General features: G+C 34.8%; 1 protein-coding gene across 1 annotated transcript; it reads right to left on the minus strand.

The window, feature by feature from the left end:
* Positions 1-1,136: 1,136 nt before the first annotated feature.
* Positions 1,137-2,612, minus strand: LOC149023016 (phospholipase A1-II 1-like). Its single transcript, XM_089147387.1, has 2 exons — positions 1,977-2,612; positions 1,137-1,754 (listed from the first exon to the last, which is right to left on the minus strand). The coding sequence occupies exons 1-2, from the start codon at positions 2,610-2,612 to the stop codon at positions 1,137-1,139; spliced, it is 1,254 nt and encodes a 417-aa protein (XP_089003513.1).
* Positions 2,613-14,260: the final 11,648 nt, after the last annotated feature.

Raw genomic sequence — 14,260 nt, forward strand, 5'->3', positions numbered from 1 at the left:
TTTTAATTAAATGAATATCATTGGTTTTGATGGATTTTTTTTCTTTTTCTTTTAATGGGCCAACTAAGAGGCTTCAAATGGTTGGGATTCTCAAGCAAAACCTTTGAAGATCCATTTGTAAATATCAATTAATAAAAAATATATTATATTAATTATATTTATGAGTGTTAAATTACAATCTTAGACATAATTAATTATATCCTTTTAGTAAAAGTTTAAAGGTATTTTAAGAGAAAAAAAATGTAGTCATCTTCCATGAGTTCGTACTTTTATAATAGTAGTATGATATATATACTCAGAATAAATATAAAATATATATAAACCATAAGTGGGTTTGATGCTCGGGAAATTTTTAAATTCCTTGCGAGGTTCCGCCCTTCTCGACCTCCTTTCTTCCGTCAGATCCATTTCCTAACAATAATCCTGATCTAGTTCACATGATGGCTTTACAAATATATATATATTCACAATAGGTTTTTCCATAAAAAGCATTAATTACCAATACAGTTGAACACTTATTGAAAATTTAGCTTTATGGTCATTTATAAGAAGTAATATTTCACAATAACCAATAACTAATGGTCACTTATTTATGACACCCAGTTATGGTTCAGTTTGTAAACTATAATGTTATCATAATATTGAGATCATAACTTGTGAAATACAACAAAAACTCCCAAATCTAGAAGAAATGAGGCTTGAATCACCCAAGGTATGTGTTTGGCAGCAAGATCCACACAAGAAAAATAAAAAGATCCACTCAAAAAACGACCAAAATCAAGCCTAGGAGCAAATTTTTGCCTTTCTCTCCTCTCCGTCAAGTCATTGTATTGGTATGATTTAATACTTCCCAAGTTATGCTTCCACCTATCAATGAAATATGTTGTGATATCTATTCAACAGTCTTTGTCCAATGCTCATTTCCTATCACTGGAGATAATTAAAAGAAATGCGAAGAAATCCAAAAATTATAAGATTCCTCAACAGATTGAAAATTTCTAACTTGTACCTTGTTGTTGATGGGTTATATTTACAAAATGTATGCAAGATAGTCCAAAGAATATATATTACATGAGAGAAGTACTGTCAAAAACATAAGCTTGCTGAGAGTGAAATACCATGCTTCAGATGAATCCTCAAAGCCCAAAATCAACCATTCCATCCAGGTCTTCCTTCAATATCCAATAACCATTAACTTTAACCATACCTTTATTCTTCTCAACCCACCATGAAGGAGGAACAAGATGTTCATCCTTCAAACCATCCATGTATTTATTCACTATTGCGATATCATGATCAACTTCTAGTTTGAACCCTCCCTGCTCCCCTTGAGTGCCAGCAACACCATGGATGTAAGCTTGTATGTTATGCCAACTTGAAAAATTGCCGTGTTTCTTCAAGTAGTTGGATTTCCGGGTATCGATCAGCAGCTCTTGTCCAACGTCATGGTAACCCATAAATGGGAAGTTAGGGATAATATCTGGAGCATTGCGAATGCGCAGCAGATGAACGTTTTCCAAACCAGCGAAAAATTGCTGGAAGTTGACATCTCCTACACGAGGGCAGCCGAAGACAAATGCTGTTACCATACATTTAGAGTCACTAGTATTGCCTTTGATCTTGTTCACCCCATTGACAACCATGTCTGCAGCATTTATTACTACTAGTGCCGCTCCCAAGCTGTGGCCTGTTACTGTTATGTGGATCTCTTCATGTTTATATTGTTCTACCAGTCTCCTCACCTCATTCAAAACCTAATTAGCACCCATGCAGCACACATTTAAGGTCTTGATTTGGTTAACAGAATTGAAAATTCAATAAAAAGAATAAGAAACTACCATCATAGGGTTGCTTAGTTGATAATGTTCGACACCTCTTAAAGAAGAGGTCATGGATTATATACAATAACCACTTCCCCCAATATATAAAAGAGCTCCGTACCCAAAAAAATCACAAAGAAAGTACAGAAAATTCACCTGGTCTCTTGCACTAGCCTTATTGAAAGGTGAGCGTTGATCATCAGAAGTATAGACGGAAAACCAACCATGATGCACCTTAGCATTTCCAGAGTTAGGCCCAAATATGGAAGAAGCTGAGATCAACATGAAATCTAACTCTTCAGCCCATTCCAAAGGCTGCCCAGTACCTCTCCATGCGATCACAATATCTCTCCTTCCCAGCTGTGCTTTCCCTTCATCTGTAGCCACTGCAACATAACCCATCCAGTTGGATTCCTTGCTCCATGCCTCTCTTGACATAGACTTTAACATGAAAGGTTCTGGCAATTCCATTGAAGATGTGGCATAAAAGAACTTAGTCACCTCATATTTATTTTCTAACTCATCTAACCCCACATTTTTGAAGAATTCTGACCTCCCATACCGGCTGCTACCGGCATATTTGGAAGCCTTTTCTGAGTTGAATGCATCGCAGGTCGCCTGAGCCATCTCGCCGCATTGTACGATGTATCGCCGGAGATCGATGTCCAGTGGCTCTAACATGTTCTTCCACTTATCTTCCCCACACACTTGCTTCCATGTCTTGGGCATGCTTGAATTTCTGACTCCCCTCGTTACTTCTTTCAACCAAGCTAGAAACTCAAGACAACACATTCTTATATATGCACAGACTTTGGACATGAACCAACAAGGTGCCTTGGCTTTTTAAAGTCTGTAGGGGAAGTTGCAGTCAAATATGGCCGGCCGGGAACAAGCTCTGGTCCCCTCTCCATATGATTACAAATAGGATAAAAAAATGGTGTAAAAGTCAACCTGGAAGAATCCAACCTGCTGTTTCAAAGAATCTAATCACTGAAACGGTTTGGTTTTTTGTCTCTTTGGATATCTCTCTTCAACTTTCTTCAATCTGATGAAGGAGATGGATGTGGTGTTGTGAACTTGAGCATCTTATAGAGATGAGATGAATTAGTTTGATGATTTAGGATGTTTTGAATTTGTATTTTATAACTATTTGCATATATTAATTAACCTATTTGGTTACTTCTTCTCTATCTTTCTCTTTTGAGGGACACTCTTCCTTTTTGTCTGTTTCTTTCTTAAGAAGAAAGGTCTCAATCAGTTCTTTTCAACATCTAATATATGTGGACATTGAAATTAAAAAATTGAACAAGATGGATTTTGTTTCATTTCGATTTAGTTTACTGTGTAATGAGTGTTTGACACCATTTATATTTAGTTTTGGATTTTAATATTAATGTTTGGGTCATACTTCTATATATTTATCTAACCACAATGTTTGACACGATTTATGTTTAGTTTTAAGTTTTAACATTAATGTTTGGGTCATACTTCTATGTATTCATCTAACCACAAAACAAGTTGTTTATTTGATACAATCGTAATCAAACAATTATTTCCAGTCCCCAAGACATTAGAAAGGAGTAGAATTTAACATCTACATCAATTTAATAATCAAGTTGTTTATACGTATGCTTGAAAATAGATACTTCAATAATTCAATTTGAATCTAATGATTCGTTTGTTTTGGTTTCAATTTAGTTTATTGTTTAATTTGAGTATTTCGATTTTTTTTTTTTTTTTTTTTTTTTTTTTTTTTTTTTTTTTTTTTTTTTTTTTTTGTGGCGCGCCGGGGTGGGTGGTGGGGGGGGGGGGGGGTTTATTAATTGGGGTTTCCTTCCCACGTTTTTCTACCTTTTTTTTTTTTTTTTTTTGTGTTTTTCCCCAACTTCCCCCCCCCCCCCCCCCCCCCCGGGGGGGGGGGGGGGGAGAAAAAAAACCCCGAAACCCCCCCCCCCGGGAAGCACTAATGCTTATTTTGTAGGGCCCATTATTGATAATAATTTTTTTTGACAAATATAGATAAATTAAATAAAAAAAATAAAAAAAAATAAAAAAAAAAACATGAATTCAACCCTAGAAAGTCATACACACACCAAAATTTTCTTTGTTAGTAGATGCAAACCAATGGTAGTTTTACCTTACTAACTATAGACATTTTATTCACAGTATAAAATCAAATAACAAAAATTGTAAAAGAAATAAAGAAACAAATAGTATAAAATCAAATAAAAAAAATAAAAAAATAGAAACGATAAATAAATTGAGAAAGAGAAAGAATACCTAATTGTGGAGAAGATTTTTTTCCAATTTTTCCTTAACCGATACTTATAGAAAGGGAAGAGAATAAATAGAAAGAGAATATGAGAGAGGAGAGAATAAATACGGATTGAGGAGTTAATTTTTAATTAGGAATGAAATTTTGAATACCTAATAAGATTTTTTTTTCAAAAATTTTCCTTAACCCACGTTTATAAAAAGATAAGAGAATAAATAGGAAGAAAACATGAGAGAGAAGAAAGGGGAGAATAAATAGGGATTGAGGAACTAGTTTTTAATTTGGAATGACATTTATATCCATTATATTACCTTTAAAAATGGTTCTCAATATTGGGGGGGGCCAAATAGTGACATTTCACATGTAAAAAGAGAAAAAGCTGAAGAAAAATAAAGGAATTAACATATAAACCAGAAAATTAAGGAATTTATAACAAATTTTAAAAAAAAAAAAAGGGGGGGGGGGGGGCCCCCCGCCCAAACCCGCGCCCCCCCATTTTTTCCCCCACCCCCAAAACAAGTTTTTTTTTTGTTTGGAAACTAAAAATTGTTTCTATTCTCCCTACACAATAAAAAGGAATAGAATTTAACATTTACATCAATTAATGTGAATGGAGAATCTTTTTTCTTGTTTTTTTTTTTTTTCATGTATGTGTATGTTTGAAAATAGATCTTCAATTTGAATTAGAAAGAGTTGAATCTATAACCTCTTCATCGAGAGGAATTAGTCATCGCCAACCAAGCAATCCTTTGATTGTAATAATTTATGTATCATAGAATTCAGAATGACCTTATTCCACATTTGACGGTTGTTGCCAACTAAGCAACCCATGACCTCTTCACTAGAAGGCGTCTGGATATGCTGCATGATACAATCTCTAAGATTGATTAAAATTAAGTTGTTCCCTTTGTGTCATGCATGAACTAAGAAAGAAAAAAAGAATTAAAAATGAATTTTATATTAAAAAGTGTCCCATTTCCCGTTGCCATCCGCGTCCTTTGAATAAAAATCCCCATTCCCATCTAACAATTAATACACATAGAGACAATGAAGTGTTAGGTGAGGAATTGGGAAGTAGCCAGACTTAATGTCGATGTGATTACTTTGACTACTACTCTTATTATTCTTAGCCAAGAAAACAACAGCTAAATTGTCACAAAATATCATTAGTGGCTTAGAGATAGAATCCACAATTCTAAGCCTAGAAATGAAACTCTTCAACCATACACCATGCAAGGTAGCGTCAAAACGAAAAACGAACTCAGCCTCCATAGTGAAAGTTGTTGCCAAAATCTACTTAGCACTCTTCCATGATACAACTCCACTAGCGAGCATAAAAATATATCTTGATGTCAATTTACGAGAATCAATACAACTGGCAAAAATTGAATCACAATAATTGACTACCTCCAAATTGTCAATTCGTTTATACAAAAGCTTATAATTCTTAGTACCTTGAAGGTACTTCATCATCTTCTTTGTAGCTTTCCAGTGGTCTATATCAGGGTTACTCTAATATCTTCTCAATATTCCCACAGCGAAAGCAATGTCAGGTCTAGTGCAAACCTGAGCATATATCAAGCTTCCAATTGCAGAGGCATATGGAATGTTGTTCATTTGTTCCCTTTCTAGATTATTCTTCAAGCATTGGTTCAAAGTGAAATTGTCATCCTTTACAATGGGTGCTACACTTGAGGAACAATTCCTTCTCTGAAATCTCTCTAAGATTTCATAGATATAGGTTTCTTGAGATAGACCTAAAATCCCTTGAGATTTGTCTCTATGGATCTTAATGCCAATGACATAAGAAGCCTCACCCATATCTTTCATATCAAAATTCTTAAAGAGGAATTATTTCACCTCATATAGAAACCCCTTATCATTGGTTGCAAGTAAAATATCATCCACATATAGCATAAGGAAACAAATTTTACTCCCACTGACCTTCCGATACATACTTTGATCAATGATGTTCTCTATAAAACCAAATGGATAACATCATGAAATTTCAAATACTATTGTCTAGAGGATAGTTTCAATCCGTATATGGATTTCTTAAGCTTGCTGACCAAATTGTCACCATTATTAGAAGTGAATCCTTCAGGTTGTTTCATGTAAACCTCCTCCTCTAGATCTCCATTGAGGAATGCAGTTTTCACATCCATTTGGTGCAACTCCATATCAAAGTGGGCAGCCAATGCCAAAATTATACGAAGATAATCTTTCTTAGATACATAAGAAAATGTATATGTATAATCAATTCTCTCTTTTTGAGTAAATCATTTGGCAACGAGTCTAGCTTTATATCTCTCAATGTTACCCAATGAGTCATTTTTAATCTTGAAGACCCATTTACAACTAATAACCTTCATCTCGTTGGGCAATTCTACCAAATCCTACACTCTATTAAATACCATAGAATTCATCTCTTCCTTCATGGCACTATACCATAGATTAGATTCGTTGGAACTCATGGCTTGTAAAAACGTTTGAGGATCATTCTCAACTCCGATATTATAGTCAGACTCTTGTAAATACACTATGTAATCACTAGGAATTGTTGATTTCTTTATTCTCGCATATCTTCTTAATGTTGCATTAACACCCTCCTAAGGAGGATGTTGTTCAACAAGTTCTAGTAATTGTTGAACAATTGGACTATTGGATCAATATCAGCATGTTGCGGATCTTCATTGACTGGTTGCTCAACATTCAATTGTTCCAAAGGGGTGTTGTGAACAACAACCAATCTCAAATTTGGGGCCGAAGGGTGAACATCTGAATGATCTTTCTCAGAAACTAAGTTTTTGGATTGATCACTCCCACTAATCAAATCATTCTCAAGAAATTTTGCATTTCTTGATTTCACAATCCTAGTTGTATGAGATGGACAATAAAATATGTATCCCTTAGATGTTTCTACATATCCAACGAAATACCTACTAATGGTCCTTGTGTCCAGCTTCTTCGCTTGTGGGTTGTAGATTCTTATCTCCGACGGGCATCCCCAAAAGCGTATGTGTCGCAAACTCAGTTTCCAACCCTTGAACAACTCAAATGGTGTCTGTGGGGCAGCCTTAGTAGGAACCTGATTCAATATATAAACTGTCGTCTTAAGTGCCTCAATCCACAAAAACCTAGGAAGCTTGGAGCTACTAAACATACTTCGCACCATGTCCATTAAGGTCCAGTTTCTTCTCTCTGCTACAGTATTATGGTCTGGAGAACCAGGTATGGTATACTGGGCAAGTATCCCATGCTCTTCAAGAAACTTTGCAAATAGACCAGGTGCTTGTCCATTTTCAATGTATCTACCATAATATTATCCACCTCTATCTGATCCACAATTTTAATGTACTTTCCACATTATTTCCTACATCAGATTTAAATACCTTAAAGGTGTAACGCCTCATACTTATTATGAAGCATGTAGAGATACACGTATTGTGAGTAATCATCTATAAAGGAGATGAAGTAATTCTGATTGTCCATATTTGGACAACAAATATCTATATGTATGATTTCTAATAGTTTTGTACACCTCTTTGACTTATTGGTTTGCTTTCCCTTTATGCAATCCACACAAATATGATAATCAGTCAAATCTTAAGTACTTAATATTCCATCTTTTACTAGCCTTTTAATTCCCTCTAAGGAGATATGTCCTAATCTATGGTGCCACAACATAGAGGATTCCTCATTCACAACTCATCGCTTTATACCAGCATTATCATGAACATGCATTGCATCACATTTGGTATTATCTTGCAAATTAATGCGAAAAGACCATCAGACAAGGTACCATACCCAACAATTTCAAATTTATATGATAAACTGAAAAATGAATCTGAAAAGTTAAAAAAATGTTCCAAAGGTAAAAGTGCTGAAACATAAATCAAGTTTCTCGAAAAACTTGGAACATAATAGGTCTTTACTCAAATTAAGACAAAACCATTGCTAAGAACTAATACATAGGTTCCAATAGCTTCTGTGATCGTATAGATTACCCCAACAGCTTCCACATGCGATTGCATCTTGTTTCCTGAATAGACGCATTATTCACTTCCTACTGGCTTCTTGTGGTTGAGAAAACCTTGCAAGGAATTCGAAATATGGATTGTAGACCCATAATCAATTCACCATGTGTTGTGACTTACATCTATCATATTAGATTCATAACAAACACAAGAGATATAAATACCTTTCTTTTCGAGCCAGGCCTTAAACTTAGCGCAATCCTTCTTCATATGCCCCTTCTTTTTACAAACGAAGCATTTGGATTCCTTCATGTCAAATTGGGGAGGTACTTTACCCTTTCTCTTCTGCATGCCTTGCCTTTTGATCTTTCCTTGTGTGGCCAAATGAGCACTTTCCCGTAACTCCATAATCAGTTGCCCTTCCTCTTGAACACACATGGTCATAAGTTCATTAATTGATCATTTTTCCTTATGTGTGTTATAAGAGATATTAAAAGGTTTATATTGTGGTGGAAGAGTGCTTATAATAAAGTACACAAGGAAGGACTCAGATGTATCAAACTCTAAATTTTTGAGCGGGGCAACAATGTCCCTCATCCTCATGATGTGTTCACGCACATCTCTTACACTAGTGGCCGGACCGTAGGGATGTTAACTGCATAATTAGGGTCATGGCATGTCCTTTTTCAAACGACTCAAATTGTTCATCAATAGCTTTCAACAATTGTTTAGCCTTGGTATGCCTCTTGATAGAACCACGAATACTAGGAGAAAATTTGATTTTTATGTACATAATGCTAAGGCGGTGCGGTTGAACTGCTCCTAGCAATCATAAAGAACATTTTCTTTCTTAGTGATAGTATTAGTAATTGTAGGTGGTTCTTCTTTCCTGGTGGCATAGTCAATGTCCATCCACCCTAATTGAAGGAGAATCAACTCTTTCCAAACCTTATAATTTTCACTCTTTCGTTCAGGAACATCACATTTAATATCAGACATATTCATAGGTGATGAAATTGCATAAATAAATTGTACATACCTACGTTAATGGCTTGAGACAAATAAATATTAATTATAATTTACCAATGTAAATTAAAGAAGAATATGAATCAGACAATATACCAAAAAAAAAAAAAAAAAAAAAACAAAACCTGCTTATGGGCCAAGTTTTCTAAAACAGATTCATATCAATTTAATGATGAAACCAGAAAATCATGTCATGACCCCCACTTTCACAAGCTTGGTGGGGCCCACAAGCGATATCAAATATTGGCCAAAACACTAATTAGAATCCAATTCTATTTAAGCTATCATTTAATTACACTCGAACCATTTTGTTAAACCATCTTGACACATGGTCCAACCACCAGGATCCTTTAATAATTTTAAGGATTGAAACATTCCAACACAATGATAAAATAATAATATAAAAAGATGTGGGGCATCATATTCTCCCCTTCTTAAAATAAATTTCATCCTCGAAATTTGCTTACCTGCTCAATCGAAAAGTTGGGGATATCGGGTCTTTATATCGGATTCAAAGCTCCCATAGGGCTTCTTGACCCAAGTGATTACTCAACAACACTTTCACTAGTGATACTGCCATGTTTTAGTTTCTTCTCTCATAGTCTAGTTCGAATGATTCAACCATCTCAATTACTTCCATCACACTATGAGATGGTGTAGCTACATATAGCAAATAAACCATTAGTTGAAGTTCCAATCTTTGTTTCAAAACAAAATCACGAGATATAAATGAGTGAATAGACCAGAGTCAAAGATGGTGTATATAGTCTCATCAACAATTCTAAGCATTCCTACCACTACCTTCTGGGAATCATCAGCCACTTTTTGTGTTATAGTAAAAAGTCGCCCAGGGTGCTTAGCTCTCCATGAATTTTCAATTTCTTTTCTTTTTTGAGACCCCAGGACCACAAAATTTCCTTTTTATCCTTGCTTGAGTTGCTCTCTCAAAGTGGGGCAAGCTCTAGCTAAATGGCCTTCCTCCCCACACTTGTAGCAAACAAATGTGCCAGAAAGGCACCTCCCCCAATGCTTCTTTCCACACTTGGGGCAAGTTTTCTTCTCTTGTGGCTGCTTGCCTTGGGACCTTTTCCCTTAACGTGTCACAAATATCATCTTAAATCCTTAAAAGGCCTATGGTCATTTCCTTTCTTTTCCTATTTCCCTTGTCCCTTTGCCTTCTCAACGCCTTCAAATATCTAAGATCGATGCACCACATCGGTATATGTCCTCAATTGAAGAGCACCCACAGACTTCTGTATATCAGCCCTAAGCCCTCATTCAAATTGTTGAGCCTTCATTTCTTCATTGCTTATCATATAATGTGCATATTTAAAGAGCTCCTCGAATTTTTTTTCATACTCAATAACTGACATGTGGCCTTGCTTCAAATTTATGAATTTAGATATCTTCATCAAAATACATTATTCAATTATATTGAAAATGCGTATTATCAAAAATACTTCTTTTCAAATCCTTTCAATTACATTTCATTTTTCAATTTTAATGATAAGCCTAAGCAAATCATAGAGAATATACATATGTCTATACCATGTTGTAAATATGTTTAAAACTTAATTAATATGGATAATTACTATTGGCCCCCTGTACTTTGATTTTATTACTACTGTATCCCCTGTACTTTTCAAAATTACTAATCCAACCTTCAACTTTGTCTATAATTACTATTGCCCCCCTACCGTTAAGTTCCGTTAGTTAACTGATAATGTGGCATCTTTATATTTTCCCAAAAACCCCCAAAATACCCTTATACTTATCTCTTTATTTATTTACCCTTTTGTCAAGTTACAGTAGTACCCTTAATTAACTGTGGACCAAAAAAAAAAACTATAATCCGTTTTATTCTAATAAAAAATAAAAAATAAAAAAAATAAAAAAAGAAGAAAAGAAAAGAAAGAATGATTGAATAAAACTCAAATAGAAACGGAAGAGGAAAGAAAATCGAATTCAACTCAAATTGGAAACTGAATATCACCAAAAAAAAATTCAAAATAAATGAAGTTTAGTGAGGGTGGGAAACCAAATTGGATTTGGATTTTGTTCATTTTTTTAATTCAAAATAAATGAAGTTTAGTGAAGGTGGGAAACCAAATCGGATTTGGATTTTGCTCATTTCTTTAATTCAAAATAGATGAAGTTTTGTGAAGGTAGGAAACCAAATCGGATTTGGATTTTGCCCATTTCATTAATTCAAAATAAATGAAGTTTTGGTAAAATTGACATTTAATCTGGTTTTATAAATGGGGTAGCATCGTCTTTTGATTTCTTAATTTTAATGAAGGGAAAATTAGACATTACATATTCAAACTTAACGGCAACTTAACACCGTTATATAGAAGGGGGGCAACAGTAATTTCGTAAAGAACAGAGTTTTGTTAGTAATAAAATCAAACTACAGGGGGGCAACAGTAATTATCCCTAATTAATATTATTTTATATTTTTATATAAATATATGTTTTAATCGTGTCTTTTATCCTATGGTTTTTATAACGGAAACTTTAGTCCCACATCGGGCTGAGAGGAGCTGATTATCTCTTTTATATATAGTAAGTACCTATGTAATATTATTTTGGGGTTAAGGATCGAACCTTGTGTGACGCAAACCAAACATATAACCTGTTGTGACCCAGCCATGGTTATATAGATATATATTAATTAATATTAATAATTCTATATGACTTGGGACTTGGGACTTGGGACGTGGGTCATAGGCCTTGATCCGGAAGGCTCATTTTGTCATGGACCCCAATCTGGAAAGCCCACTACTGGGTAAAAACGTGGAGATGCCATTAGAGAGGCACTTTCCTTTAGGGAGGTCAACTGGATAGGTACCTTCCTACAACAAGTTTAAGGTATTTAGTATTGTCCTACTATGGCTATTGACGACACCACCGAAGTAGTCAACACAACCGTTGGAAAAGAGACCAACAAGAAGGACTCTGCAAACACAAGTGCACATGAGAAAGTTACTAAGAACAACACTCCTCTTCCATCTTTGCAAGCTTCGCAACCAACAACAGGAAAATTGGATTTTGACAAAATCAAGCAGTTCAAAGGTAAGAACTTCAAACATTGGAAGCAAATGTTGTATTTTTCTCTTATGGAAGCTGGGATAGCATTTGTTCTAAATGAACCCCAACTTGATAAATCAAGTGATCCTTCACTCGATCAGAAAATGATCGAATGGTTCACTGCAGATTTCAAATGTAAGAATCGCATTCTAAATGCATTGTCAAACGAGTTATACAATGTGTATAGCTCTTATGAATTTGCTTATGAAATCTGGGAGGCATTAGTCAAGAAGTATACTCTTGAGGATGCCAGTAACTTAAGGTTTTTGGTTGAAAATTTTCTGGAGTTTACGATGGTCGACGGGATTAGCATCTCTGACCAAGTAGACAATTATAAAGTATTGGTAGGGAATCTAGCAAAAAAGAATATCATTCTTCCAAATGCCTTTGTGACCATTGCTTTGATACACAAGCTTCCTTCCTTTTGGAGTGCCTTTAAGGTCTCAATAAAACAGAAGAGGAAGGACTGGGCCTTTGACGGTGTTGTGGTTCGGATCAAAATAGAAGCAAGGAACCGACTTAGGAATCAACCTGTTAATTCCAATAAGCCCAAGGTCAGCCTGGTAAAGACTGATTAGAAAAGGAAATCTAATAAGTCTCTAAAATCCAACCAAGATGTTAGCTTAAAAAAGGAGAAGAGAGCATGCTACAATTGTGGCAAACCTGGGCATTACATAAAAAATTGCAGGGTAAAGAAGAAAGGAGGATCAGAGTAAGCAAGGGTTAATCTGATTGATATTGAGATCTACACTGCAATGATAACAGAGGCTTTTATGGTTGAAAAGTCAACATCTTGGGTGACAGATACGGGTGCTACTAAGCACATTTGTGGAGATAGGAACTTCTTTTCCAAGTACTCTGATGCTGCTGACAAGATCTTCATAGGAAATTCTTAACCAACTAATGTAATCAAAAAAGGACAAATCACCCTAAAGCTTACCTCTAGAAAAATTTTGAAGTTGGAGAATGTCCTCTATGTACCAGATATAAGGCGAAATATGATCTCTAATCCACTCCTGAATAAAGCTGGGTTCAAACTGTCTTTTGAAGCAGACAAAGTAGTTCTCTTGAAAAATGATGTATTTATTGGAAAATGTTATATGAATGATGACCTATTTGTATTGAGTATCACTGAATTAATAAATACTTCTGATTCTGCTTATGTTCTTGATTATTTTGATTTATGGCATGGTAGACTAGGTCATAGTAGTGCACCTTATATATCTCAATTATGTAAGTTGGGCATTATACATAGTGTTAAACCACCACTGACTAGATGTCAAATTTGTGTTGAGGCTAAATTTACAAAGAAACCTCATAAGTCAGTGGATAGGAAAACAAATTTGCTAGAACTAGTGCATAATGATTTATGTGACTTCAAATCACAAGAATCAAGAAGTGGTAATAGGTATGTTATCACCTTTATAGATGATTGTTCTGGATATACTTTGATATATCTACTGAAATCTAAAAATGAAGCCTGCAATGGCTTTTTGTCTTATAAAGCAGAAGTAGATAATCAACTTGGAAGAAAGATTAAAAGGCTAAGGACTGACAGAGGGTTAGCATACTTCAGCCTTAGTAAATTTTTTGAAGAGAATGACATTATTCATGAAACCACTGCCCCATATCAACCAAAATCTAATGGGATAGCAGAACGGAAAAATTGTTCATTAAAAGAAATGATGAATGTAATGTTAATCAGTTCTGGCTTACCTCTTGAGTTGTGGGGGGATGCGATATTAACCTTGTGTTATTTTTTAAACAGAATTCCCCATAGGAAGACTGGAATGATACCATACGAAAAATGGTATTTAAGGAAACCTAGTGTTAAACACTTGAGAACATGGGGTTGTTTGGTCAAAGTGGCCATTCCATAACCTAAGAAGCAAAAAATTGATCCTAAAACCATTGACTATGTGTTTTTAGGATGTGCAATGCATAGTTCTGCATACCATTGCATGGTTATAAGAACCATTGAAGATATTTGTGAGGAAAATTCAATAATTGAGACAAGGGATGTGGAATTCTTTGAAAAAATATTTTCTTTTAAATTTAATAGACTTGATAGT

This window comes from Hakea prostrata, chromosome 3 (assembly GCF_041222555.1).
Source record: "Hakea prostrata isolate BN-2017 chromosome 3, UWA_Hpros_2, whole genome shotgun sequence".
Lineage (NCBI taxonomy): Eukaryota > Viridiplantae > Streptophyta > Magnoliopsida > Proteales > Proteaceae > Hakea > Hakea prostrata.

What these genes read in the sequence shown, in the direction of transcription:
- LOC149023016 (XM_089147387.1), bottom strand. Translation starts at nt 2,612, where the DNA reads ATGTGTTGTCTTGAGTTTCTAGCTTGGTTGAAAGAAGTAACGAGGGGA. An exon ending in AGGCTAGTGCAAGAGACCAG is followed by an intron (nt 1,755 to 1,976) that starts GTGAATTTTCTG and finishes GGTGCTAATTAG; the next exon opens with GTTTTGAATGAGGTGAGGAG.